Source organism: Cnephaeus nilssonii (genome assembly GCF_951640355.1).
Source record: "Cnephaeus nilssonii genome assembly, chromosome: 10".
NCBI classification, from domain to species: Eukaryota; Metazoa; Chordata; class Mammalia; order Chiroptera; family Vespertilionidae; genus Cnephaeus; species Cnephaeus nilssonii.
This window is the reverse complement of record NC_137081.1, coordinates 32,170,298-32,195,061: the sequence shown is the minus strand read 5'-3', so window position 1 is coordinate 32,195,061 and position 24,764 is coordinate 32,170,298. Positions and strand designations below refer to the sequence as shown.

The 24,764-nt window shown below is 41.6% G+C and overlaps 1 protein-coding gene across 5 annotated transcripts in view; it reads left to right on the top strand.

Moving 5' to 3' along the window:
* USP40 (ubiquitin specific peptidase 40) overlaps positions 1-24,764 on the top strand; it is a 73,697-nt gene that overhangs the window by 40,497 nt on the left and 8,436 nt on the right. For 3 of the 5 annotated variants that reach the window (XM_079782033.1, XM_079782030.1, XM_079782032.1), the window contains 10 exons: positions 1,018-1,075; positions 4,522-4,575; positions 5,219-5,307; positions 7,434-7,520; positions 9,809-9,845; positions 12,379-12,443; positions 14,462-14,536; positions 18,976-19,102; positions 20,830-20,924; positions 22,177-22,295. In XM_079782033.1, coding sequence (XP_079638159.1) covers positions 1,018-1,075; positions 4,522-4,575; positions 5,219-5,307; positions 7,434-7,520; positions 9,809-9,845; positions 12,379-12,443; positions 14,462-14,536; positions 18,976-19,102; positions 20,830-20,924; positions 22,177-22,295 — 806 coding nt within the window. Of the gene's footprint in view, positions 1-1,017; positions 1,076-4,521; positions 4,576-5,218; positions 5,308-7,433; positions 7,521-9,808; positions 9,846-12,378; positions 12,444-14,461; positions 14,537-18,953; positions 19,103-20,829; positions 20,925-22,176; positions 22,296-24,764 lie in introns of those variants that run through there. The other 2 variants (XM_079782031.1, XM_079782034.1) reach the window with 2 other exon arrangements.

The following is a 24,764-nucleotide window of genomic DNA, read 5'->3' as shown; positions in this document are numbered from 1 at the left end:
TTTTAAAAGGGCGTCCTCCAGTCTTTCATTTGAAGATACTAGTTTCCTTAAACATTATTTCAGAAAACATCTTTTTTTATTTATGTAGTCTCAATTCATTGCTTTTTTCTATAACATTAAAAGAACCGTTAGAATGATTTCTTTTCTATGAGTATTATGATTTCTTAAGGTGCATTCATATTTGTTGGTATAGTAAAGGGGACAGTTTAAGACTTACCACCCTGACCCTAAGTGAGAGACTTTGGTGAAGTCCCTGAGCCTTCTTAGCACAGTGTGGAGCACTGGTGGGAGGGTAGAGTGGATCTCTGACATCAGTTTTACCCATAAATTTCCACAATTTTATGCCTTAGAGCCGCAGTTGCCAAACGGTGGTCCGCCGACCACTGGTGGTCCATGAGGTCCAAAAGGTTGGTGACCGCTGGTTTAAGGAAACCTTTGGAGCAGCGGTCGCCAGCCGGTGGTCCGTGGACCACAGGTGTCTGTGAGGTCCGAAAGGTTGGCGACCACTGCCCTAGAGGCAATTAGCCTAAACTAAAATGAAAAAGAAAACAGGTCTAAAATGAGGTAATTTAAACATTTTAAATAGTGCCCTTGGGTTAGTATTTTTATATAAGTTATGCTTATTGGCACTGAATATATCATTCTTAACATAAAGAAAGGTGATGACCTGAAATTTCTTTTGTTTCCTCTCATCAAAAAGGTTAGTGGTTTGTCAGTTTTTTTTGTTTTTTCTAGCTAGAATTGTTTCCCTGATTCTCTATAGGAGTCCTTTCTGTTCCAGTTAACATCAGGTTGGTAAAAACTTGACTATTAAAACCTAAGTTTTTTATTTTGACTTTGTAGAAGAGAGAAAATGAATTTCAGGGATGAAAACAAATTTTTAAAGTAGGCAAAAACTACCAAATACCAGGTAATTAATAATTCAATCTGTACATGCACACACTGACAATCTCCACTTCCTTATTCTCCCATTGTTTTCAACTTATACACAGTCATTAGTTTATTTCTCTATTTTAGGTGGTGTTTGATATTCGAATTAAAGCCATAAAGGAATTAAAATTAATGAAGGAACTAGGTAATTATTTATGTTTGCTTTTGGTTTTGGGGTTCAATTTAGTTTTTATTTTTAATTGAAAAAATTATGGGAGAGTACACAAAATAATTTAGGGAAAACTCATGCACCTACCACCCAAAATGGACAGATGTTAACATTTTGTCATGTGTTTGTTTTTGTTTGAAACATTCCAAAATCCTCTGTGTCCTCCTCAGACCTACTTTCTCTCCCTCCCCAGTTGCATCCACTATATCTGATTTGGGTGTGTGTCTAGTCTGTGGACTCATATTGTATATATTATGTTCCCTTATATATGTTTATGTGTATATTGTGTTTTTACACTTACATAAATTATGATACTGAGTATAGCATTCTATAAATTCACTATTCACTCAGCATTGGGTTTTCTTTAACAGTCTTTTATTGAGGTATAGTGTACATACCATCAAATACCCGTTTGAAGCATAATTCAGTGACTATTAGTTAAGGTATAGAGTTGTACCACCAACACTGTAATTGAATGTTAGAACATTTCCATCACTCCAAAACAATCCCTCATTCCTATTCACATTCTGAGCCCCTGATGACCACTCACCTACTTTCTGTCTGTCTAGATTTGCTTTTCTGGACATTTCATGTAAATGGAACCATGTAATAAGTTGTTTTTTTATGTCTGGCTTCTTTCACTTAGCAATCCACTTTTTGATTCATCCATGATTTACCATGTATCAGTAATTTGTTCCTTTTCCTAGTATTCCATTCTATGATATGTTACATTTTGTTTATTCATTTACCAGTTGATTGATTCATTCACTTTTTGGCTTTTATGAAAAGTGTGCTATAAACCAGCAGTCTCCAACCTTTCGGACTTCGCCGGACCACCAGTGGTCCTCGGACCACTGGTTGGCGACCGCTGCTATCAACACTGTCTTTGTGTGGACGTGTGTTTTTGTTCTTTTTGGTAGATATGCAGGATTGGAATTGCTGGGTCAAATGGTAAATTTATGTTTAGCTTTAGAAGAAGCTGCCATACTATTTTCCAAAGTGGCTGAACCAGTAATATGTCAGGGCACTAATTGGCACTAGTTGTAATTGTATTTTTTATTATAGCCATTCTAGTGAATATGAATTGGTATATCATGGTGTGTTCAATTGTATTTTCCTTATGCAATGATGGTGAGCACTGTTGATGTGCTATTGTCCATTTGTATATCCTAAGAGTTCTATTAAAAAGCTACTAGAAATAATAAGTTTAATAGGAATTCAAATCATATACAAAAGCCCATTGTATGTTTACCTACTAGTAACAAAAACAAATGGAAGAGGAAATTAAGAAAACACTTAGAATAAGATATCATAAAATACTTGGGGATAAAATTAACAAAATATGTGCAAGACCTGTACACTGAAAACTAGGGAACATTGCTGTGAAAAATAAAAATGACCTGAATAAATGGAGCGATGTCCCATGTTCTTGGGTCAGAAGACACAATATTGCTAAGAGGCTAATTCTCTCAAAATTAATTTGTGGATCCAATGCAATCTCACTCAAAATCCTAGAAGGTGTTTGTTGTTGGTTTTTTTGGAGGGGGGGGGAATCAATGGAAAATTATCCTTGGGTGAGGATTAACAATAAAAAAGTTTGTATTAGAATTATATGCTAATTTCGTATAATATAGGATACAGAACTCAGGAATCTCAGAGATTCTGCCAAGGTCTAATAAAATTAGAACTTCTAAGATCCATGCCATTCTTTCTCTCTCAGAAGGCTCCACCCTTCCAACCTCCCCACTTCATGTCCAACTTTGTAAGAATTCTGATTGGATCAAACCTGGTGTGCTCCTTCCCACAAAACAGGAATTTGCATCCTCAAAAATAGGGCACACCTGCCCTAATCCATTTAATGGGCATAAAAAAATCACCTAACATTTTAAAGAGGCAGTCTCTGCAAAGTTCCTATGTGCACAAGTTTCAGTTATCACAGTTTATTATATAACACTAGAGGCCCAGTGCATGAAAATTCATGCACTGGGGGGTGGTTCCCTCAGCCCAGCCTGCCCCCTCTCACAGTCTGGGAGCCCTCAGGGGATGTCCTACTGAGGGCTTAGGCCCACTCCCCAGGGAGGCCAGACTGCGGGAGGCAACCAGGAGGATCAGGGTAAGGCGCTGCCCCCATCACCCCACTGCTGCTGCCAAAGCCAGCTGCTACAGGGGCTGCTGACCCTCAGCCCTCACTTCTTAGCGCTGGCCCCGCTCCCCGCCCACTTGTGTGTGTGGGGCGATCTGGGGCCAGGCCGGCTGGGGGAGGGGCTGTGGGAGGTTGAAGCACCTAGGTCGCATCCTGTCCAGCCTCTAAGGAGGCTCCAGGACTGTGGGACGCCCCGCCTCTCCCAGCGCCTGCCTCTGCGGACAGAGGGGCCATGCGGCGCGCATGGGACTGGCCCTCCGTGCCGCTGCCTCTCCTGCGCCACCAGCCCTTGGCCCTTGTAGCAGCTGGAGCTTTGTCCGAAAGACTTCCGGAAGACGTACAGTCTAATTAGCATATTACCATATAACTATTAGTATAGATTAGTTACCCAGAAACATAGTTCAAATTCCAGCTACCACTGGATTTAACTGCATAATTGCGTAAAGCACAAACTTGGCTCCCAGCTTCAGTCTGCAGATCACTACAGAAATAAACATACATCACTGCATGTCGATCATTAATTTCACCACACAGACAGCAGAGTGTGTATAGCTCATTGCCTCCTTTCTCCCAGTGGTAAACCCATGTGACATTTTATAAGGACAGGTCATCAAACTGGCCAACCAAGAGGAAAGTGCAGCAAAGAAACAAAGCACGTGGAGTGATAGAAGAAATAGCTGACATGGGGGTGTTGACATGCAGTCATTCAAGAGACTAGCCATGTAGGTTGAGGAACTTAATGAATGGGCACTTATCCACAGAAGGGAGGACCGTGGTTGTGACAGAAAGAATGAAGCTGTCCCAGGAGAAGTGACGCTGGCAAAAAAAAAAAAGTTCATATTAAAGGAGCTCTTGGGCATATTTCATGAGGTTGAAAGCACAAAATGTAAAATATTGGAAGCTGATCCAAACTTAGAAATCTGAGTATGGCAGTTCGCTGTGACAAGAAAAGATGCTCACTGTGTAGCATAAGTCACATGAGTAGCTGAAGAAAGCAAGCCCTGTTTACACTATTGACATATTTTGTACAAAGAAATAAGACAACATCTTTAAAGGGCAAGAAAGTTGTAATTTTTCTCATTGTTAAGATTGCTTTGCATAGTTTACAGTCCTGTGCTATTGCAGTACAAAGTGAAGATGGCTGTACTTGTTTTCTGGTTGTTGGGGGAAGGTGGGGTTGTTTTCGTTTTAGCTTATCATAGCTTCCTGCTAATTAACACAGTAGAGGCTCTTTCGTTTTCTTTCTTTGGTGCACTGACCAGCTTCTTCTTACTTGTAGCTGAGAACAGCTGTTTGAGACCTATTGATAGAAATGGGAAACTTCTTTGTCCAGGTAAATCTTTGTGGTAGCTTTCAAAAGCTGACACATATTCATGCTATCTAACTTTCTTAACACTTCCACTTTAAATGATAGCTTCCAATACCTAATATTCTTTAATTACCTTTTAGAAATTAATTTATAGGACATACTTTCATCCAGGTGTATTACTCATGTGTTACAGAATATCTTAACCAAAATTAAAACACTTCTGTTTTAAAACAGCTGTCTTTCTGATTAGCTGATCCTCATTTTAGTCATGGTTTTAATCTACTTGTATCCTTAAAGATTTATTGTCAGTTTTTTAATTTGCTAACTTTATTGAGATATCTATTATGGAATAGAGTCTTCTAACCTCTGTAACACTTGTTGTCATTAGACATAATTGAGTCTAATTATTAATAGTAAACTCTAGAATATTCCTAGTCACCTCTTAAGTCTTAGCATTGTTGTACAGATAACAGGAATAATATATTCTAGCATTTGGAAATAGAAAATCAAACATAACGATAATATATATATAACCCTTTTGCATAGAGTACAACTTTTTCTTTCTTGACATTCTTGATTTTCAAAAGAAAAATTGATTGCAGTATAGTATTTTTCCCAGAAAGGTAGGGATGAATAATATTCATTCTGTTGTAAAAAATTTTTGTAGTGCCAGACAGTTATACGTTGAAGGAAGCAGAATTGAAGATGGGGAGTTCACTGGGACTCTGTCCTGGAAGAGCACCAACTTCCTCTCAGGTAATATGAGATCACCTGGCCACCACACCCACCTTCCCACAGTCAGTTCTTCACTTTATAATTCACTAGAGGCCCAGTGCACGAATTCATGCACCAATGGGGTCCCTCATCCTGGCCTGCGGGATCGGGCCGAAAGTGGCTCTCCCACATCCCCCAAGGGGTCGCGGATTGTGAGAGGGTGCAGGCCAGGCCAAGGGACCCAACCGGTGCACGGTCAGGGCTGGGGAGGGACGTGGGAGGTTGGCCAGCTGGGGAAGGACCATAGAAGGGCTCCAGGGCATGTCTGGCCATCTCGCTCAGTCTTGATCAGCTGGACCCCAGCAGCAAGCTAACCTACTGTTCGGAACGTCTGCCCCCTGATAGTCAGTGCACATCATAGCAACTGGTCGACGGGTCAACTGTCTGCCCCCTGGTGGTCAGTGCACGTCATAGGGGGCGGTTGCGCAGCCTTAGCATAGCATTAGCATATTACGCTTTGATGGGTTGAAGGAACGACCAGACACTTAGCATATTAGGCTTTTATTATATAGGATACCTTAACTATTGCAGTAAAACTGTAATTCTTAAACATTTTATTTTCCTTAAATGATACCTTTTATTTCAGGAATATATCCATATAGTTCTCTGTGTTTAATTAAAAAATATTAGCCTGGCCAGTGTTGCTCAGTTGGTTTAGTGTCATCCAGTGCACCGAAAGGTCGCCGGTTAGATTCCGGTGAGGGCACATGGCTGGGTTGCAGATTGATTTCCAGGTCAGGGCACGTGCGGAAGGCAACTGATCAATGTTTCTCTCACACATCCATGTTTCTCTCTCTTCCTTCCTCTCTCTAAGCATGTCCTTGGATGAGAATAAAAAAAAAATTGTAAATAAAAAATACTATGTCAAAGCATAGTTATAAGATTCTTTTTCTGTGAAAACTGGTTAAGGGGAATCTTATGGCTACCAGTTTCAAACATATTTCAGAAATTCTGAAATGTGCCCTTTTCCCCCCAACTTTTAACATCTGTGAGATTAGGCTGCATCTTTTGTCCATGGCATCCTACAGTTGTAGCCAGCACTGTGTTTTCTTTTTTCATGATACATAAAGCAATGAGTAATAGCTAATTAAATTTTAGATTTAATGAAATACAGAATATTAATTCTGGATGTAATTTCTCTACAATAATATAATAATCTCACAACAGCTTGGTCTTTATCAGTATTCATTTCCTGTATAAATACCATCTGTTTGACTTTGCCAGAAGCCCTACCTATTTAGTAAACTTTCATTACAGTCCCAAAGTCATATTTATGTCCTTACTGTTAAGACTGTGCCGAGGTTAGCTGGTTCATATCAGGAACCCTCTGTCTGGATCCACTTAATTCATTTTCCAGCCACCTCTCTTTAATTTCTTCTTCCCTGAACTTGAGCACAAGCTGGAAAAGGAAAATGTGACATGTGAAGTTGAGTTACAAAGGAAAGTAGGCCCAGCCAGTGTTGCTCAGTGGTTGAGCATCCACCTATAAATCAGGAGGTCATAGTTCGATTCCCTATCAGGCCACATGCCCGGGTTGCAGGCCCGATCCACCATAGGGGGCATGCAGGAGATAGCCCATCGATGATTCTATCATCATTGACATTTCTCTCTCTCCTTTCTGAAATCAATAAAAACATATTTTTTAAAAATGGAAGGAAAATAGGGCTCCAAGCAGCTGAATTGACAAGAGATCAGACTCACATTTTTCCTGTAGAGTCTTGGGAATCATAGTATATGGACAGAAAATACGGTCGCAACCAAATGATTCAGAGAAAAACACAGTTATGCTTATAGTGTATAGTAATTGCAAGTCCCTTTGAGGAATGACCAAGAAAGATGGAGCTCATGGAAGAATAAGTAATATCTGTGAGAGATGTTTTTAGGAGTAAAAACATTGGTGATGAAGCATCTTACATTTCTAGGTAGTTGAGATTATTATTTCAATTGTAACATTAAATTACCCAACATAGCCTTGTTTTTACATAATTTGAGATTTTTATTAAAGTTTCATGGGCTACATGAAATGTTTCTTTTTTGGAAGTAAATAATACATTTGTAGAATTTTAAAATTTAGATTGAGTTGCATTCACACTCTGTCTTGATCTTAGCTGTTCCTGTTTTTCGCTATGGGGAGTGATATGCAGCCTGGGTCAGAGATGGAAATCATAGTAGAAGAAACAATCTCTGTGAGAGAAGTAAGTTATTTTACTTGGGGGAGGAGGGGAGTCTGTGGGTGTCTGATATGGGGAATAGGAATAACCTGTATTAGGATTTCGAGGTCCCAAGGCTAGGGGTTTACATAATATACTTTAAATAATTGTATGTACCCACTAAAGGAGTCGTTTTGGAAGCTTGAAAATTGGTGAGCCAACTGGACTTTTACATTAGGTTATTTTTTATTATTATCAATAATCTTGTTGATTGTAGAAATTTGGGATATGTAGAAATAGATTTTTAAAAAACATTAAAACCCCTCATCATCCCTTATCCCAGTAATATGAATATTGTGGCATATTTCCTTTGTTTTCACTTTATATACTCACACAGTTACATAACAGGTAGAAATGTGAGTGTTTGTGTGTGATAAGGCAAACACATGACTATGTGGGTGTCCTGAGAACTGGGACTTTCAATGTGGGAAATGGACAGACAGATGACAGCAGTGTGGGTAAGTGAAGCCTGTACTTTGAATTTGAATTCGAAGAGTCAAATAAACTTGCTGTATTTTTTCTTTGAACAAATATTTTTCTACTTCTTCCTCCTGAAACAGCCTAGAAACAATGGCTAGCCTAGCCACAGTGAGCACCCAGACTGTGGCTGCTAGCTACCACTTCCTGCGGGAAGGAACCAGGGCTCTGTGTCTAGGTCAGGGAAGTGTACGATGAGCCTGAGCATCTTGTCAGAACAGGAAGAAGGGAAGCCAGCACAGGTGATGGCGTCAGCAAAGACACACAGAAGCCAACTTGAAGAGGCTGCCTCTGGTCAGAGATGAGACAGCTTGGACCTCAGTGGGAATGGTCATGAAAGTTGACTGGTACATATCAAGTCTATGAGTTCATGTGACCCTAAAAATGCCATCTTCATTAGGTACCGACGGGTAACCAAGTGGGTGCTTGGGAACCATAAAGGAAAAAATCAAGCATTTGTCCTGTTTTTGTTTTATAGACTATACTGCAGGGCAACTAGATAGATAACAGGTTTTAAAATAAACAATCCCAGCTAATAAAAAGAAGAAAGAATTTTAAACTATCAGTTTTTCAACTCTGAATGACGTCTGAAGGCAATGATCCTAAAAGCCTGCTCACAACCCAAAAAGGACAACACTCCGGCATTATAGAAGTTTAACACTACCCATGCTTTTCATGCCCCCCAAAACCCCCAAACAACCTGAGTCTGACCAAGCCTAGAAGTACAGTCAGCACAGTCGAAAAGTGGAAAACTCCTCTTCAATAAATCAGCTACGGGGGAGAAAGGCCTGTAGGTTTAACGATCGTGTCTCAGGAGAAACAGCAAGCAGGGCAGGGTGTGGACTTCATTTGGCCCTTGATTCAAATCAGAGAACTCTAATGGTTTGGGAGAAAGTAGGGAAATTTGAACACTGACTAGATAATTGTTATTAAGGAATTCTTAATTTTTTAAAAATGCCATCATTGTTTTAGGGTGTGTTTTTTAAAAGAATGTTTATCTTTCCATAAATATTAATAAATACTCTATGATACCTGACATTTGCTCCCAAAGAATCTGGGTTGGGGTACTGACAAGCACGATGGGCTGCAGCAGTGATTGAGGTTTGAGGGCCCTCGTGTAGCTAACGAGTTCCATGAGAAAACACCTTTTTAGTAAGTTTCTTTACTCTGGTTACATGCTGAAAATATTCAAATTCATTTGCCTTTGAATTTGAGTGTTGTGTTTGTTTTTAATTTCAAAGAAAGGAAATCACAAATCTGTACGAAGGAGCGATGTGTGTGTCTTTCTGTTCTCATGGCAGGTAACCTTGTTCCCACCACACCACCGAAACAGCTCTTACCAAGTGCAGCAAGCAGTTCTCAGCCTTCATCTCGCTCTCCCTCTCTCGGCAGCATGGCACCTACGTGATGACTGTTCCTTGCAGCTCTTCAGATTTCCCTTCCTACCCCTTCTCAGTTTGCTACTTCCTCTTCTCTCCAGCTATGAGCACCTTAAGGCTCAATCCTTAGACTGGATCTCGCCTCAAAATTCCAGGCTTACATACCCAGCTGCTATGTGTTTGTCATCCCAAATTACAACACACCCACAACAGCATTCCTGGTCTTCTCTCAACATAACTGGGGTTTTTCCCCCTCTAGCTCTTAGGAAGGAGAGCTTATTCAGTCATCTTCTTAACTATGTGTATTCTTATCTATTTGATCAGACTTAAATAGGCCCCAGGGTCCAAAGAGGTTGTTTCTTTCAATACTGTAACGCAGAAACAGGAAACTAATGAACATACTTTTTTTTTTTACAGTGTTTGAAGACAATGCTGGAGAAATTTGGCCTACCAGGTAAGTTACTGGCCATGATAATGTATAATCTTATCCACATCATTGACTTACAAGAAAGTACTTGTAAGCCTAATGAAAATGTTTCAGCCTTTTTTTCCTCAGTGTTATCTGTTACACTTATTATCTGTGTGTACATAATAAGTTCTCCTGATTCTGTTTGCAAGCTGGAAGAACTGTAGTTGTAAGTTAGCCGACCACTGAGGATCCAACAAAGACACAGAAGAGATGAAGTTAAGATTACCTTGTGGAATCACCCCAGTCTTTCGCTGGTTTTGTTTAAACCTCATTGATTCAGAAATTTCGGTGATTGTGCTTCATACCTGTGTGTTTCAGTGTAGATCAGGGAATGTCATATGAATGAAAACACAAATGCAGGACATCTGAAGTAGCTACCAGGGGAACACAGGCAGCGAGCATCACACTGCTTTCATTGGAGTGCTTTGCCTCTCTGACTGCATTCGTTGTCTGGAAGGGAAGGTAATGTGCTCTGGAGCTTCTGTGCATTCCCATTTCATCTCGACAGCAGTGTTCCCATGCAGGGATCATCCCGTTCCCATTTTACGGAGGACGGGACAGAGGCTGAAAATGGTTAAATGGCTTACCCAGAGTTACACAGCAAGTGTAATTTACAGTCTCTCTGATTTCAGAATCCGAGTTCTTTCCATCTTGCTGTGCTATGAAGTAATGGTGTTCACTTTTAACTTACTGGTGTGTTTTCAAAAAATATATACTTAGATTAAGTTAAATATTCATGTAAATCTTACTGTATTTAAAACTGGAATTAATGACAAAAAGGATCTGCAAAGAAGAGTATTGGGATTCAAAACCTGTGGCCTATGCAGGATGAATATTCCTCTGGCTGTAGTTTCTTTCAGTGGGTGGGGGAGTTGACTATTTATAAGACGTTGCTGTTTTTCTTAATAACCAGGATTTCCAGTTTCTGCTCGACTTGGCTCCCTTCAAAAAATTTTCTTCCCATTTCCTCAGTGCAGCAAGCATGTAAAAAACAGAAATCTAATTAAAGACTGTTTACCATTTATAAGTGTTATACCGACTTTATTAAATGCTATTCCAAAAGCACTATTTTTTGTTAGATTAACCACTAATTAGATAGCACCAGTTTTGCTGAACACATTATCAGTTGCTGAGCAATGTTAGCATATACTTTCAGCCAAGACAGTGAAATGAAACTTAACTTCTGTACTTATATGTATATGTACATATATTTATACTCATGTCTGATGTGTGTATACATGTAAACAATAAAGGCGTAATGTAGCTATCATGTAATAGTAGCAAGTGTTATTTTCATTTGCAAATATATAATTATACACAATTATACATCTACTAGTGTTCCCGTTGCAGGAAAAATCCTGCAATAGGGTTTCCTGCTGCATTCTACCCCACCCTGCCTGCTCTCCTCCCTTGTCCCCCGCCCCGCGATCTCTGCCAGCCCCCCTGCTTTTCTAACTTCTCTGCCAGCCCGCTCTCCTTCCTTCTTCCCCGGCCCCGCCTCCGCTCCTCCCTTCTCCCCGGGCCCGCCTTCTCTGCCAGCCCGCCTACTTTTCCCTTCTCCCCCGGCCTCACCTCCGCTCCTCCCTTGTCCCCCGCCCCGCCTTCTCCTCCAGCCCGCTCTCCTTCCTTCTCCCCCGGCCCCGCCTCCGCTCCTCCCTTCTCCCCCGCCCCGCCTTCTCCGCCAGCCTGCTCTCCTTCCTTCTCCCCCGGCCCCGCCTCCGCTCCTCCCTTCTCCCCTGGCCCTGCCTCCGCTCCGCCCTTCTCCTCCAGCCCCGCCCCTTCTCCCCCGGCCCCGCCTGCTCAACTTCCTTCTCCCCGGCCCCGCCTCCGCTCCTCCATTCTCCTCCCCCCCCCCCCGGCTTGCTTGCTTCTCTGCAGCTTTGCTCCCTTCTGCAGCTCTTGGCTTCTTTCTACGCTGTCGCGATATGCAAATTAGCCGCCATCTTTGTTGGGATAATTTGCATATTCCTCCTGATTGGTTGGTGGGCGTGGCTTGGCTGGTGGGCGTGGTTTGGGTGTAGTGAAGGTGCGGTCAATTTGCATATTTGTCTATTATTAGATTAGATTCTTGGTGGAATAGAAGATTAACCGAATTGGGGAAAGAACTTATTTTTTATGCTCTGGAAGAGAGAATTTTATTTTAAATATATATTTTTATTGATTTCATTTTTTTAAATATATTTTTATTGATTTCAGAGAGGAAGGGAGAGGGAGAGATAGAAACATCATTATGAGAGAGAATCATTGATCGGCTGCTTCCTGCCCTACACTGGGGATCGAGCCCACAACCCAGGCATGTGCCCTGACTGGGAAACGAACCGTGACCTCCTGGTTCATAGGTTGACATTCAACCACTGAGCTACACCAGCCAGGCGAGGGAATTTTTTTTTTAAAAATTAGTTAATAATTATTAGATCAAATCCCATTCAGTTTTCCTTTACCCAGAAGGGTCATTCCTGACAAACTCTTAAAACACATCCTTGTGAATTTTTTCATTTTGATTCTGCTGCTTTCACAGGTGACACGTGGCACTTAAGAAAAATGGACTGGTGCTATGAAGCTGGGGAGCCTTTGTGTGAAGAAGTAAGGTTATTTTTATGTATTTCACTCTTTAAAATGATGGTGTTTATTTGGTACTTTATACAGGATACTCATCCTACTCATGAATAAATTCTAGAGAAAGATTTAATTTGTTTAGGATTCAAAAATATATACATGCATCTGCCTTACTCTTCCCTCCCGGTAGTTATTTGAGAGCATTCGGAGGGAAGGTCTCAGCTAAGGGGGACTATTTCTGACATCTGTGTTAAGTCCTCTTTTGGTAAGAGAGTGTGTCCCTGAGAATGCTGGTTCTTCATTAGGAAGCAGAGAACTTTAGAGAACAAAAGACATTTGAACTAATTGAAAAATTTGGAGATACACCCTGAACTTTGAAACCTGAGTATTTTAATCTGAGAGTTGATGGCAGAATTCATCTTACCAACCAATCACTAGGCTCTGATCTAAACTACATCTCTGGATCCAGCCAAACTCTTAGGGTAGCCTTAGAAACAGTTGTATCACAGGATAGGTGGGGTCTGGTTAATCTTATCCAAATAGCATCCAACCTCGTATCCAACATCACGGCATTAGAAGTAGACCCAAAATGAAGTTTTGTGAGAACGTTTAGACTGAAATGTGGTCAGCCGCCCCTCCCCTATCTGCCTGCTTCTATTCAGTGATATACAGTGGCAGTGAACATCAACAGAGGTTGATTGAAACAGGTGTACTGGGGTCATCCCTCAAACACTCTTTGCTGTGTTGTGGTCAGTAACAATATAGAGAGAGGACCCTCTTGAATCTTGGCCAGGGATTTGACTGCCCAGATTAAGAAGTGGACCTAAAGAATCTTCAGGCCCTAGCCGGTTTGGCTCAGTGGATAGAGCGTCAGCCTGTGGACTGAAAGGTCCCGGGTTCAATTCCGGTCAAGGGCACATGCCTGGGTTGCAGGCTCGATCCACAGTAGGGGATGTGCAGGAGGCAGCCGATCAATGATTCTCTCTCATCATTGATGTTTCTATCTCTCCCTTCCTCTCTGAAATCAATAAAAATATATTTAATAAAAAAAATCTTTAGGACATATAGTTTGGATGTCAAGAGTAATATATAGTCACATAGTTTCCACATTTTCTTCTCTATTAAGTCCAAAATTGGTATCAAACAATTCTTAAACTGTCTAGAGCAAACTCATTACCCTTAAAACTGCTTCCTCTTTCCAGATTTGCTGTCTTTCCCATCCTGATCTTTTTCAGCCTGAGATGTGGCCAATCCAACTTACCTGCCACCCTCATGTTTGGGCTCAGCCTTCAAAGGCCTGTCAGTTTTTCCACTCCTTCCTGAGTCCACTGCTGGCCTCCTGGTTCAAGCCATTTTTTTTCCCTTTTACCTAAATTACTGCAACTGGCCTCCCCGAGCCCAGGTGTTCCCCACTTCAGTGTGTTATGCATGTAGCAGCCAGATAGATTTTTAAAAACACCTTCTCAGAAGTCTTGTGGCTTTTTACAAAGGAACTAAAAGCTCCTTTTTTTCTATTCCACATCCCTTCAACCACCCTTCCGATCCAGTCCCCGCCCCCTCCCCCCCCCCCCCCCCCCGTTACTCTGACACTGTCCACTCCAATCAGTCTAGTCTGAGCTCTTCCCTAACCAAGCCATACTTATTCTTGACATGACCTTGACTTTGTTCGCTTTTTCATGAGAAATTCCTTCTCTTGTTTCATCCACCTTTCCAAATCCAACGCATCTTTTTAGGTTTGACTAAAATGTCATCTTCTATAAATCAGTCTTATTATTTAACTAAAATGTCATCTTCTGTATATCAGTCTCATTATTTCTCACCTCTCCCTTTCCTCTAATCTTCTATGATACTTACAGTTCCTACTCATAATCTAATATATAATAATAGACTGTTTTATAAGCCTATTTTCTACTCAACATCTGCTTTATCATTTATTCATTTATTTATTTCAAGGGTAATAGAGGCATAGGGTTCACAAACAAAAGTCCAGTGTCTGTTTGTTCCTTGCAGAAGTCACAAGTAACAAAAAATTTCCGTATTCCCAGGATGCAACACTGAAAGAGCTTATGATATGTTCTGGAGATACTCTGCTTTTAACTGAAGGGAAACTTCTTCCTCCGGTAAGACTTTGCTTCCAATAGACACTCTGTGAATAATGGTTATTGTCTCTGTGGGAAAGTGAGGCAATGCAACAGTCAGAAAGAGAACAAAGAACTCACCCCAAAGTCTACCAGACACAGCCATCATATTGTACATCTTAGGTATTTCCTTCCTATAGAACCAATTGTATATACAATTTTATTTTCTACCTTTTCTATTTAATTTGTGAACCTGATCATAAAATCCAAAAACAGTTAAAATGTATGACTTATCACAGTTTAATTCACTTTTTATCTTCATTGTTGGAAATTTACCTTATTTTAAATTTTTTCTTATAATAGTACTTAAAAACTAATCCGTCTTAAGATAGTTCTAAAGATGGAATTAACAAGTCAAAGGGTATGAACTTTTTAAAGACTTGAGGATGTATGTTGCCAAATTGTTTTCCCAAAGAGTTGTACTAGATTTACAGTCCTTCCAGCAGTATATGAGGACTCCTTTCCCTCCACTTTCATAAACACTGCATGTTCCCATTTTCTAAAACCATTACTTAATTCGTATTTTTAATGTGGACACATGTAAAAATATTTTAAAAAGTTGACCCCAAACTCCAGTACTCAGCTATCCATTAGCTTATTAGAAAATTCACACAGCATAGAAGCCTATATAAAATGAAAAACAAAAGTTTCTCCCCAGGAAGAGCCACAATTAACTTACTTGTCCTTTCAAGAAGAAAAATGATACCTGTTTGTATGCTGAGTGTAAATATATCCATACTAGAGGCCCGGTGCACAAAATTCGTGCATGGGGATGTGTCTCCCTTAGCCCAGCCTGCACCCTCTCCAATGTGGGACCCCTCTCACAATCCAGGACTGCTGGCTCCCAACTGCTTGCCTGCCTGCCTTCCTGATTGCCCCTAACCGCTTCTGCCTGCCAGCCTGATCACCCCCTAATAACTCCCCTGCCAGACTGATTAATGCCTAACTGTTCCCCTGCCAGCCCAATTGCCCCTAACTGCCCTCCCCTGCCGGCCTGGTCAACCCTAACTGCCCTCTCCTGCAGGCCTGGTCACCCCTAACTGCCCTCCCCTGCAGGCCTGGTCCCCGCAACTGCCCTCCCCTGCTGATCCAGTCACTGCTAACTGCCCTCCCCTGCCAGCCTCATTGCCCCTAACTGCTTTCCCCTGCTGGTCTGGTCCCTCCCCAACTGCCCTCCCCTGTAGGCCTGGTCACCCCTAACTGCCCTGTCCTGCAGGCCTGGTCCCCCCCAACTGCCCTCCCCTGCAGGCTTGGTCTCCCCCAACTGCCCTCCCCTGCAGGCCTGGTCCCCCCTCAACTGCCCTCCCCTGCAGGCCTGGTCTCCCCCAACTCCCCTCCCCTGCAGGCTTGGCCCCCCCTCAACTGCCCTCCCCTGCAGGCCTGGTCCCCCCCAACTGCCCTCCCTTGCAGGCCTGGTCCCTCCCAACTGCCCTCTCCTGCTTGCTTGATCGCCAACAACTGCCCTCCCTTGAAGGCCTGGTCCCTCCCAACTGCCCTCCTCTGCTCGCCATCTTGTGGCAGCCGTCTTTGACCACATGGGGGCAACCATCTTGTGTGTTGGAGTGATGGTCACTTTGCATATTACTCTTTTATTAGATAGGATAGAGGCCTGGTGCATGGGTGGGGGCCAGCTAGTTTGCCCTAAAGGGAGTCCTGGATCAGGGTGGGGATTCCCTTGGGGCATGGGGCGGCCTGGGCGCGGGGCCTGTGGTGGTTTTCAGGCCAGCCACGCCCCTGGTGACCCAAGCATAGGCTGGAAGCAGGTATCTGGGATTTATTTATCTTCTATAATTGAAACTTTGTAGCCTTGAGCGGAGGCCAGGGCAGGTCAGGGCGGGGGAAGCTTGACTTCCTCCTTCACTGGGGAAAACCCAAGCCTCCTGCTTGCTCCAGCTCCGTGGCCACCGCCATCTTGGTTGGGTTAATTTGCATACTCACTCCTGATTGGCTGGTGGGTGTGGCTTGTGGGTGTAGCAGAGATATGGTCAATTTGCATGTTTCTCTTTTATTAGATAGGATGTATTTAAAGTTTCCATTCAGGGGATCATATTCCATACAGTGTTTTATACCTGTTGGTTTTTTGTTTTTATTCACTTAATTTATCTTTAGGATCTCCTCATATCAGCACATACAGACCTACCTTATTCTTTTCCATGACTTCATGAAATTCTGTGGTATTTTACATACCATGCTCTTTAAAGTTAATTTTTGAATTGGTAATACTTGTGATACAAAATTCAAAGTGTATAAAAAGCTGAGCCAGAAAAAAAAAAAAAAAAAAAAAAGCTGAGCCAGGAAAAATAACTATCCTCCCTGCCCCCCAGCCACTCTGTGTGTCCCTCCAGAGGTAGCCAGATGCCTCTGTGGCAACACACAAGTAAGTCTGTGTGTGTACATAGCACATATGAGTACATGAAATACAGAATGATTCTTGTATTAGTATTTACTAATTGTATTGTTTGCATTGCAACTGTAAACCCACCTTTGCCCACCCACCTGGATGTGTAGCAGTACACATCAAGTCATCTCATTCTATAGGTGGTATCTATATCTCCCATTGTATGGAGGTACTATAATTTAACCAGTCTCTTTCAATACAGTCTTTTGTTAATATAAATGATACTGCAAAAAATATTATAAATGTCCATTTATTTACAGAATAAATTCCTAAACCTACCACTGTATTCTGCTGCCATCACAATTGGCAGTGACTGTCTTTGTACCCGTGACTTTGTCTCAGGGCTCGTCCATCAGAAGGCAAATTCTCACCATGGATGGCAGGTCTGGGGCGTGGCCTTTAAATTGTGACAATTTCAAATTGCTCTCCAAAAAGTTTGCTGCAGGTTTATACTTCTGCCACCAAATTACCCATATTTTCAACAACATATAGAATATTATTAAACTTTCTGGTTTTTGACAGTCTGATAAGTGAAAAAATAGAATTTTGTTTTTCTGGTTTATACTTATTCATTTCATTGAATGGAGGTTGAGTGTTTTTCAGTCTTCACCTATTTAATAAACAAAAATTATTTTAATATGGATTTCTTGAAATATATATTTAAAATATTTTACGTTTTTTTTCACATTCTCATCTTCTGTAACATCTTTAATCCCTAATAAAACTATTAAAGTTCTTTACTAATGGACAAAAAGAGCGAAGAACCGGTTACATTAGTAAAACTAAAACTACAGGAAATGTGTTTATTTCCTGTAGTGTATGTACAGGAATCCAACTTAGACCAGTGGGCTGTTGATTCTCTCAAGTTCCCCTGGGAACTCGAATGAATGAAAGCGCCATATCTGGGGCCTTGTGCTCATGCTGCTCTCACGGGGCCTGAATATCCTACATAATAAAGAGGTAATATGCAAAGTGACCATCACTCCAATACACAAGATGGCCAGCAGGGAAGGGCAGTTGGGAGAGACAAGGCCTGCAAAGGGGCGGGGGGGGAAGTTAGGGGTGACTGGGTCGGAAGAGGAGGGCAGTTGGGGGCAACCAGGCCTGCAGGGGAGGACAGTTGGGGGGGACCCAGGCCTGCAGGGGAGGACAGTTGGGGGGGACCAGGCCTGCAGGGGAGGGCAGTTAGGGGCAACCAGGCCTTCAGGGGAGGGCAGTTGGAGGGGACCAGGCTGGCAAGGGAGGGAAGTTAGGGGCAATAGGGCTGGCAGGGGAGGGCAGTTGGAGGCAACCAGGCCTGCAGGAGAGGACAGTTAGGGGCGACCAGGCCTGTAGGGGAGGGCAGTTGGGGGGAGACCAGGCCTGCAGGGGAGGGCAATTAGGGGGGACCAGGCCAGCCGGGGAGGGCAGTTAGGGGCAATTGGGCCGGCAGGAGAGCAGTTAGGCGTCAATCAGGCTGGCAGGGGAGTGGTTGGGTGATCAGGCAGGCTGGCAGGCAGAAGTGGTTAGGGGCAATCAGGCAGGCAGGCGAGTGGTTGGGTGCCAGCAGTCCTAGATTGTGAGAGGGATGTCCGACTGCCCATGGGATTGGGCCTAAATGGGCAGTCAGACATCCCTCGAGGGGTCCCTGATTGGAGATGGTGCAGGCTGGGCTGAGGGACACACACACACACACACACACACACACACACACACACACGCGCGTGCACAAATTTTGTGCACCGGGCCTCTAGTATTTATATAGTTGGTTATGTCAAACATTCTGCTAATTTGTTTATACTGTTCATGTATTGTAACTACTGAGCTACTTCTAAACAAAGAACATTTAGTCTTATTTTTATCACAAACTTTTTTATTGTAAAAACAATTAAAAGTGTAATATATAGCAGTTATACATCTAAAAGGAAAAACAAAAAATTTGGGAACACTTTTTGTCATCAAGATGTTCCTCTTTATGGAAGTAGCAATGCAAGTTCACTTAATCTGTGTACCTCACAACAGTGAGAAATGCTCCCTTCTCCAGGGTCTCCTGAAGGTACCCATCTGGTGGTACCAGCCTCCGGGGCCCAAGGGTCAGGGGAAGAGACATCTGGACCAGAGGAACTGTACCCCTTCTCAAGGCGAGGTCTGGAGAGCTACTTCCACCCCAGGTGAGAATACAACAGAATCTCAGTGGCTTACGTGTCATAAAGAAAAGTAAAACAACTGCTTCTGCTCTGGGGGCAAATGACATTTATTTCTTTTTTTAAATGTATGGTTGAAAATCAACCTATTTATTCCACAAGTCATTCCAAAGCAGTAACACCATTCCCCTTTTATGCAATGCTTTAAAACCAACCACTCGCTATAGGGTACAGCATGTTAAAGTCTTTATATCAGTATATTTTTTCAAGGAATTTTTATGTCATCTCTCAGGGTCCTCATGGTAGGCTAGGATATGGAGGCAGCCGGGCAGAGGCAGGGCTGGAGTCCGTCACTGCACCCTAATCCGCTCCTGCCCCCCAGAAACTGCCTCCAGGGCATTCCACCCCTCACCGCCTTCTGCTTTACTTCTAAGTGGCTTCTCCACAGACAGAACTCGGCTCAGGTCACGATGAGCAAGAAATGACAGCAGAGGGTTTGGCTTTTCATTGTCAGCAGTGGGTTTCAGCTTCGATATAAAGAAAACAGCCATCAGCCTTCTTTGCGACTGTAGATATATTATTAGTAGGATCAACTCTTCATATATTTTTAATCATGCTTTATTTAGTGATTTAGCTTTTGTGGGGGGTAGAGTATTATATACTTATATTTCTTTTTTACTTTTTAAACCTCAGTATTTAAACTACTAAAAATGAATCAAGTTCTTCTCTCCTTACTCTTTGAAGTTAAGAATACATGTTTAGACCAATAAAATATTTTCATGTTGAATTAGCTATGAAATTAGCATTAAGTTATTTTTTGGTTGGGTCATATTAGATGTGTTAACTAAATCTAAAAATGCTTTGGTAATAGAATAATAGTTACATATAGAGTTGGCTACAAACTTAAAAAGTGTGTTTAATCATTGAGTTTTCCCATGAAAGTGAAGAAACAGGATCATTATTTGATAGTCCTTCTTTATATAACAACACATGAGAAACATTTTTAATTCCGGAGAGTTTCCGAAAAGTAATAGCATGTGGTGTCCTTGAGGCACAAGAAAAACCATTCGCTTTTTGTTTTAATTTATTTACAATCTAATTTTGTTGTATATTAGCAGTGTGCCCAGCAATAAACTAAGAGATTTAACTAAAGCAAAAATGAATTAAATTATTCTGAATTTTAAATTTAGTTGCCAACTTTTATACCCAGGATTCTAGATGAGAGAGCGTTTTATTTTCCCCTTTTTATAACAAATGTAGAAGGCTTTCTTACTTTCAAGGACTCTGTCAGTAAACATCGACTACATAACACCCACCCTGCCACACACTTGACAGACAATGAGAATGCAGGTCTGCCCTCTCCTGACTGTCATAGTTTTTATACACACCCAAGAAAACAGAAACAGGTGGGATAGGTGTGATGTGAGAAAGAAACAGGAATGTGATACAAAGAATAAGGGCAAAGTATCCTACCAGCAAAGTCCTCTTTGAGGGAGGAGTATCAAAAAGAACATTCTAGTAGACACATGCATGAAATTCCTCGAACCCACAGCAGTGAGAAAGCCATGGTACTATGCCAATAGCTTCCTCCCCTCCAAAGGCAGGAGGCCTGAATTGGAGGAACTGAGATTCTGAGTTACATGAATGGAATTTTATTAAAAGTACTTACGACATCAAAACATGGCATATATTTTAGAAATATGAAATAAATGCATTTCAAGCTCCTTTCTAACATCTGGCTCTGTCCTCTGCAGGTGCTGCTGGTGATGTGCATGCAGATGTTCCCCTCCGCTACCTGGGAGACGTCAAAATCTCAGAAGATGCCACCTTGGCGGAGCTGAAGGCTCAGGTCAGACTTCTTCCTGCAGCGTACCTGAGTGGGGGTCTGGCTGCTTCCAGTGAGATATTAATCTATTCTTCTATCTCCTTTTCCCTCACTTACAGTCTGTTCTGATATGGCATGTGTTACATGCCATGTTCAGTGGTAAGTACCCAGCAGGCGACACGCACACGGCTAAGCTCCCTGGTCTTCTTTTCTGCCGGCTGCCCTTGTGGCTCTCATTCCTCCTCTGACAGGCATGCTGTGCTTTCATTCAAATATATCCTCAGTGACTTGCAGCTTATGTTTATTTTTACCTTTTAGGTAAACATGATTTATTGAAACATTTGTAAAACGTTCAGTTTAACCTTTACATTGTTTTTGTATCATTGTGATCCATGTGTTATATGTTGTTAAAGAGGCAGTATCAATTTCCCAGGTCAGAATATCAGCTTTATGTCAGATTATAGTGTCTTCTTGTGTGTTAATATTCATAGAGAAAGAGTGTTTTGTCCAAATGGAGAGACTAATTGAATACAACACTAAATGTTTCAGAAGCATCTTACTACTTGGACTGAAGTGAACATCCCTTCTTCTGCTTAAAGGGAAAATGTGGGGGCAGATGTGGGGGCAGATAATAAGAGTATCAGACACTAACATTTGACCTGTGTGTCCTCAAAAAAAGCAGATGGTTTCATTATCATGAGAACAAGTAGGAAGAGACTTGTTTTCCTCTTATTGGATGGAAAGATACAGAGTTGCTGTTTTTAGGTTAAAATGGATGAATATTGGCCATTTTATACACTGCAACCTAAATAATATAATTATCTACTCCTCTAGAATTAGTGCAGCAGTTCGGGGCTAGCAGTAGGATCCCAAGATACTGAAATATTTCAGAATCAAAAGTTACTTCCTGGGCAGTGCAGACACTGCTGGAGACTCCCAGGATGGAGCAGACCAGGCCCTTGCTTCCTCTGTAGTGACCTCTGCTCTTGAGAGTTAGATTCACCTAAAGATTAATTTTAAAGTTTCATTTTCTAAAACATACTGATCAAAAAGGAGTTTTTGGGTTCAGATTTAGAAATCGGAAACTCACTTATCTCTCAGCTGATTAGTTTGAGTTTGTTCTGGGAATGTTTCAGTAGGTAGTACCATTACTCAAGATACTCTTTCCCTCAGATGTTCTTGTATCGTGCGTCATTTCTTCCTAAAGCAGTCTCTTTTTAAGAGTGCTTTTCCAAACCCTTGGACAAATTTCTACAAATGCCTGTTTCTTTTCTAGGCTATGACCTTGCCCTCCTTGTTGGAGTTTTCCATCCTGTCCCCTGCCTTCCTCAGAGCCTGGACAGTGGACAGTAAGCGCCCTGGGAGGCTTTTACGAAAAAACCAGCAGCAGTTCAGGTGGGTTCCTTGTTGAATTCAGTAACAAAGCCCGACCCTGGCAATTCCACATGTCAACTGGGTGATGCTTCTTACCATAAATCAACCTCTGGAACAGCTTCACTTTCCATATCCTATCTAATAAAAGAGTAATATGCAAATTGACCATCACACCAAGACACAAGATGGCTGCCCCCATGTGGACACAAGATAGCCGCCACAAGATGGCCAGCAGGGGAGGGCAGTTAAGGGTGACCAGGCCGGCAGAGGAGGGCAGTTGGGGGGGACCAGGACTTCAGGGGAGGGCAGTTGGGGCAGGCCTGCAGGGGAGAGCAGTTGTGGTGGGACCAGGCCTGCAGGGGAGGGCATTTGGGAGCCAGCAGTCCTGGATTGTGAGAGGGAGTCCGACTGCCCGTTTAGGCCCGATCCCAGTGGTCGGACATCCCTCAAGGGGTCCCAGATTGGAGAGGTGCAAGCTGGGCTGAGGGACACCCCTCCCCCCCCCCCCCCCCCGTGCACAAATTTCATGCACTGGGCCTCCAGTTAAGTATAAAATGTAGCTTCATGTATGTTTACTATGTTCCAGAGACTGTGAACAAAATTTTGAGTGTTTTTTTTTTCTAGCTTTATTAAGCTGTAACTGATATAACATTGTGTAAGTTAAGGCATACAACATGTTGATTTGATACACATACATTGCAAAGCGATCACCACCATAGCGTTAGCTGACACCTGCATCACATCACATAATTTCTTTTTCGTGGTGAGAACATTTAATATCTACTCTCTCAGCCCCTTGATAACCACCGTTCTGGTGTCTACTGCTATGGATTTGGCTTTTTCAGATTCTACATATAAGTAAATATCATACAGTATTTGTCTTTCTCTGTCTGACTTAATCTTACTTATCATAATGCCCTCAGGGTCCATCCATGTTGTTGCAAACAACAGAATGTCTTTCTTTCTTGTGGCCGAATAATAGTCGTGTGTGTGTGTGTGTGTGTGTGTACACTTCATCTTTATCCATTCATTTGTTTGTTGGTGGACACTTAGGTTGCTTCCATCTCTTAGCTGTTGTGAATAATGCTACAATGAACATGGGAGTGCAGGTATTTCTTTGATAGCTTGTTTTCATTTCATTTCTCATTGATGTCCTGAAAAAGTAGGGTTGCTGGATCATTTGGTATGGTAGTTCTATTTTTAATTTTTTGAGGAACCTTCATACTGTTTTTTCACAATGGATGTATCAGTTTACATTCCCACCAGTAATACGCAAGGGTTCCCTCTCTTCCACATCCTCACCAGTACTTACCTCTTGGGGTGTTTTTTAAAATTATTATTTGTTTATGATAACCATTCTAATAGGTTTGAGGTGAAAACTAGTGGGTTTGATTTGCATTTTCCTGATGACTAGTGTAGTGATTTTGAGCACCTTTTCATGTACCTATTGGCTATTAGTATGTATTCTTTATAAAAATGTCTATTCATTTCCTCTATTTTTTAAATCAAATTGGGGTTTTTGCTATTGAGTTGTATGGATTTTTTTATATATTTTGGGTATTAACCCCTTATCAGGTATATGATTGGTAAATACTTTATCCCAGTTCATAGATTCTCCCAGTCCTTTTAATTTTGTTGATGGTTTCCTTTGCTGTGCAGGGTTTTAGTTTAATGTAGTCCACTTGTTTATTTTCACTTTTGTTGCCTTTGTTCTTAGTGAAATCCAAAGAATCATTGCCAAGACCAATGTCAAGGAACTTAGGAGCCTACCCTCTGTTATTTTTCTAGGAGTTTTATAGTTTCCAGTCTTAGGTTCAATCTTTAATCTGTTTTGAGTAGATTTTGTGTGTGATGTAGCAAGATAGCAGTCCATTTTTCCCAGCACCATTTATAGAAGAGAGTATTCTTTCCCCATTGGATCTTCTTGGTGCATTTGTTGTAAGTTAATTGAGCATATATGTGGGTTTATTTCTGGCGTCTCTGTTGTGTTCCATAAATCTATGTGTCTGTTTTTATGCCAGTACCCGACTTTTACTATAGCTTCATAATATAATTTCATACAAATTCCATACAAAATTTAGGATTAATTTTTCTATTTCTGTGAAAAATGCCATTGACATTTTAATAGGGTTTGTATTTTACATGTAGATCATTTTAGGTAGTATGAACATTTTAACAATATTCTTCTAGTGCATGAATATGGAATATCTTTCCATTTGTGTCTTAGTCGATTTCCTTCATCAATGTCTTATAGTTTTCAGTGAACAGACCTTTCACCTTCTTGGTTAAATGTATTCCTAAGTATTCTTTTTGATGCTGTTGTAAATGGAACTTTCTCTTTCTGATAATTGTTAGTGTATAAAATGTAGCTAGCTGATTTTTGTATCCTGCAAGTTTATTTATTCGTTTTAATAGGTTTTTTTGGCATAGTGTTTAAGGTTTCTAAATATAACTTGTCATCTGCAAACAGAAACAGTTTTACTCTTCCTC